Source organism: Monoraphidium neglectum (assembly GCF_000611645.1).
Source record: "Monoraphidium neglectum strain SAG 48.87 unplaced genomic scaffold scaffold05280, whole genome shotgun sequence".
NCBI classification, from domain to species: domain Eukaryota; kingdom Viridiplantae; phylum Chlorophyta; class Chlorophyceae; order Sphaeropleales; family Selenastraceae; genus Monoraphidium; species Monoraphidium neglectum.
The window spans coordinates 2,479-3,826 of record NW_014008350.1 but is presented as its reverse complement, the minus strand read 5'-3'; the positions used below and the strand labels follow the sequence as shown (position 1 = coordinate 3,826).

Below are 1,348 nucleotides of genomic sequence, written 5' to 3'. Positions count from 1 at the left end.
CGCCGAGTGTGGCCCCGCGCTTGAGGGCGACGAGGACACAGAGATGGAGCGGGAGCCGCTGCCGCCGCCGTTGCCGCAGCAGCAGCAGCAGCAGCAGCAGCAGCAGCAGCCGCTGCCGCCGCCGCCGGAGCAGCAGCCCGCAGGCGGCGCCGGCGGCGCCGGCAGCTTTGGCGCCCCCGCCGGCCCCGGCCTCGGCTTGGCGCCCGAGCCGGCCTCCCCGCCGCCGCTCCGGCCGCAGGCGCCGTTCGGCGCGCTCGGCCCGGGGCCGCCGCCGCTGCTGCTGCAGCGCGCCTTCCCTGCCGCCCCCGTGCGGGCGCCAGAGAGCCCGCCGGCGTCGCAGCGGCACGGCGTGCGGCGGAGGGCTCCATGGCCCGCGGAGGCCGCGTTTCTCGGGGGCGGCGGCGGCGCCAGCAGCGGTGACTCATCTGCCAGCTCAGTGTCGGGGCAGCCGATGGAGGAGTGCGACCCCTAAGCACCGCTCTGATTTGATGTGATGCGATCCGTCCTGATTAGATCGCATCTGATCAAATATGGGGTCTGCAGCCAGGGGCTGGCGCCGCGCTGCCGCGGCGGGCGTCCCAAGCATGGGGGCGCCTGCCTGCGGCGCGGTGGTTTTTTCGATCCCCGCCGTAACCTCCAGAGGCCGCCCCAGCCACGTCGCCGTCAGCCGCATGTCTGCGGCAGGCTGTCATGCACCCGCCGCGGGCTCCGTGTGCACTCTGGCGCAGCTCTGCGGCCACCCCCCGGCCATCTGGCCCCCCAAACGCCCTAGCCGGTGCCCCGCTTTGGCCCCCACACCCTTTTGTCGATGCAGGGCGCCGCGCGCCCCATCGTGCGGGCCACGCGCTGCGCATCCCGGCTGCCTTTCGGCGCCCCCGCACCGGCGGTGTCTCCATCTTGCATGTGGTGCATGCATCCTCCGGGCGGCGTGGTCGCCGCGCGCATGCGTGGAGCCTCCCCCGCCACGCCCCCGGCCTTCTCGCCGCTGCCGCTGCTAATCGCGCGCAGCACCTCGCTCGCAGAATCGCGAACGCGCACGCATGCAGCTGCACGCCTTCCTACAGAGAATGCTCATCCGCTGTTCACCTCGCTACTCAGCCGTTTGTTTGCTCGTTACACTTGTGTGTTTGTTGGCATGATCAGGGTTGGGCAGACGCGGCGCAGGCGGGAGCATCCCAGTGCCTCACACTGCGCTCCTTTGGCCCCTCAAGTCAGGTTTTGGGCGTGACTGCTGAACTTCCCCCTTCCAGAGCCGCGAGCGAGCGCGAGAGAGCCCGCACGACGCGGCACTGCTTCCCTCAACACCCCTCCACGCGTCAGACCGCCCGCGCCGCCCCTGGCGGGGCCC

General features: G+C 72.5%; 1 protein-coding gene across 1 annotated transcript; it reads left to right on the top strand.

Annotated features, from left to right (window-relative positions):
• Positions 1-43: 43 nt before the first annotated feature.
• MNEG_15387 (hypothetical protein) lies at positions 44-472 on the top strand (the record flags this gene model as incomplete). The annotated part of the gene is made up of 1 exon (XM_014036142.1): positions 44-472. One exon carries the CDS (start codon positions 44-46, stop codon positions 470-472), a length of 429 nt encoding a protein of 142 aa, XP_013891596.1.
• Positions 473-1,348: the final 876 nt, after the last annotated feature.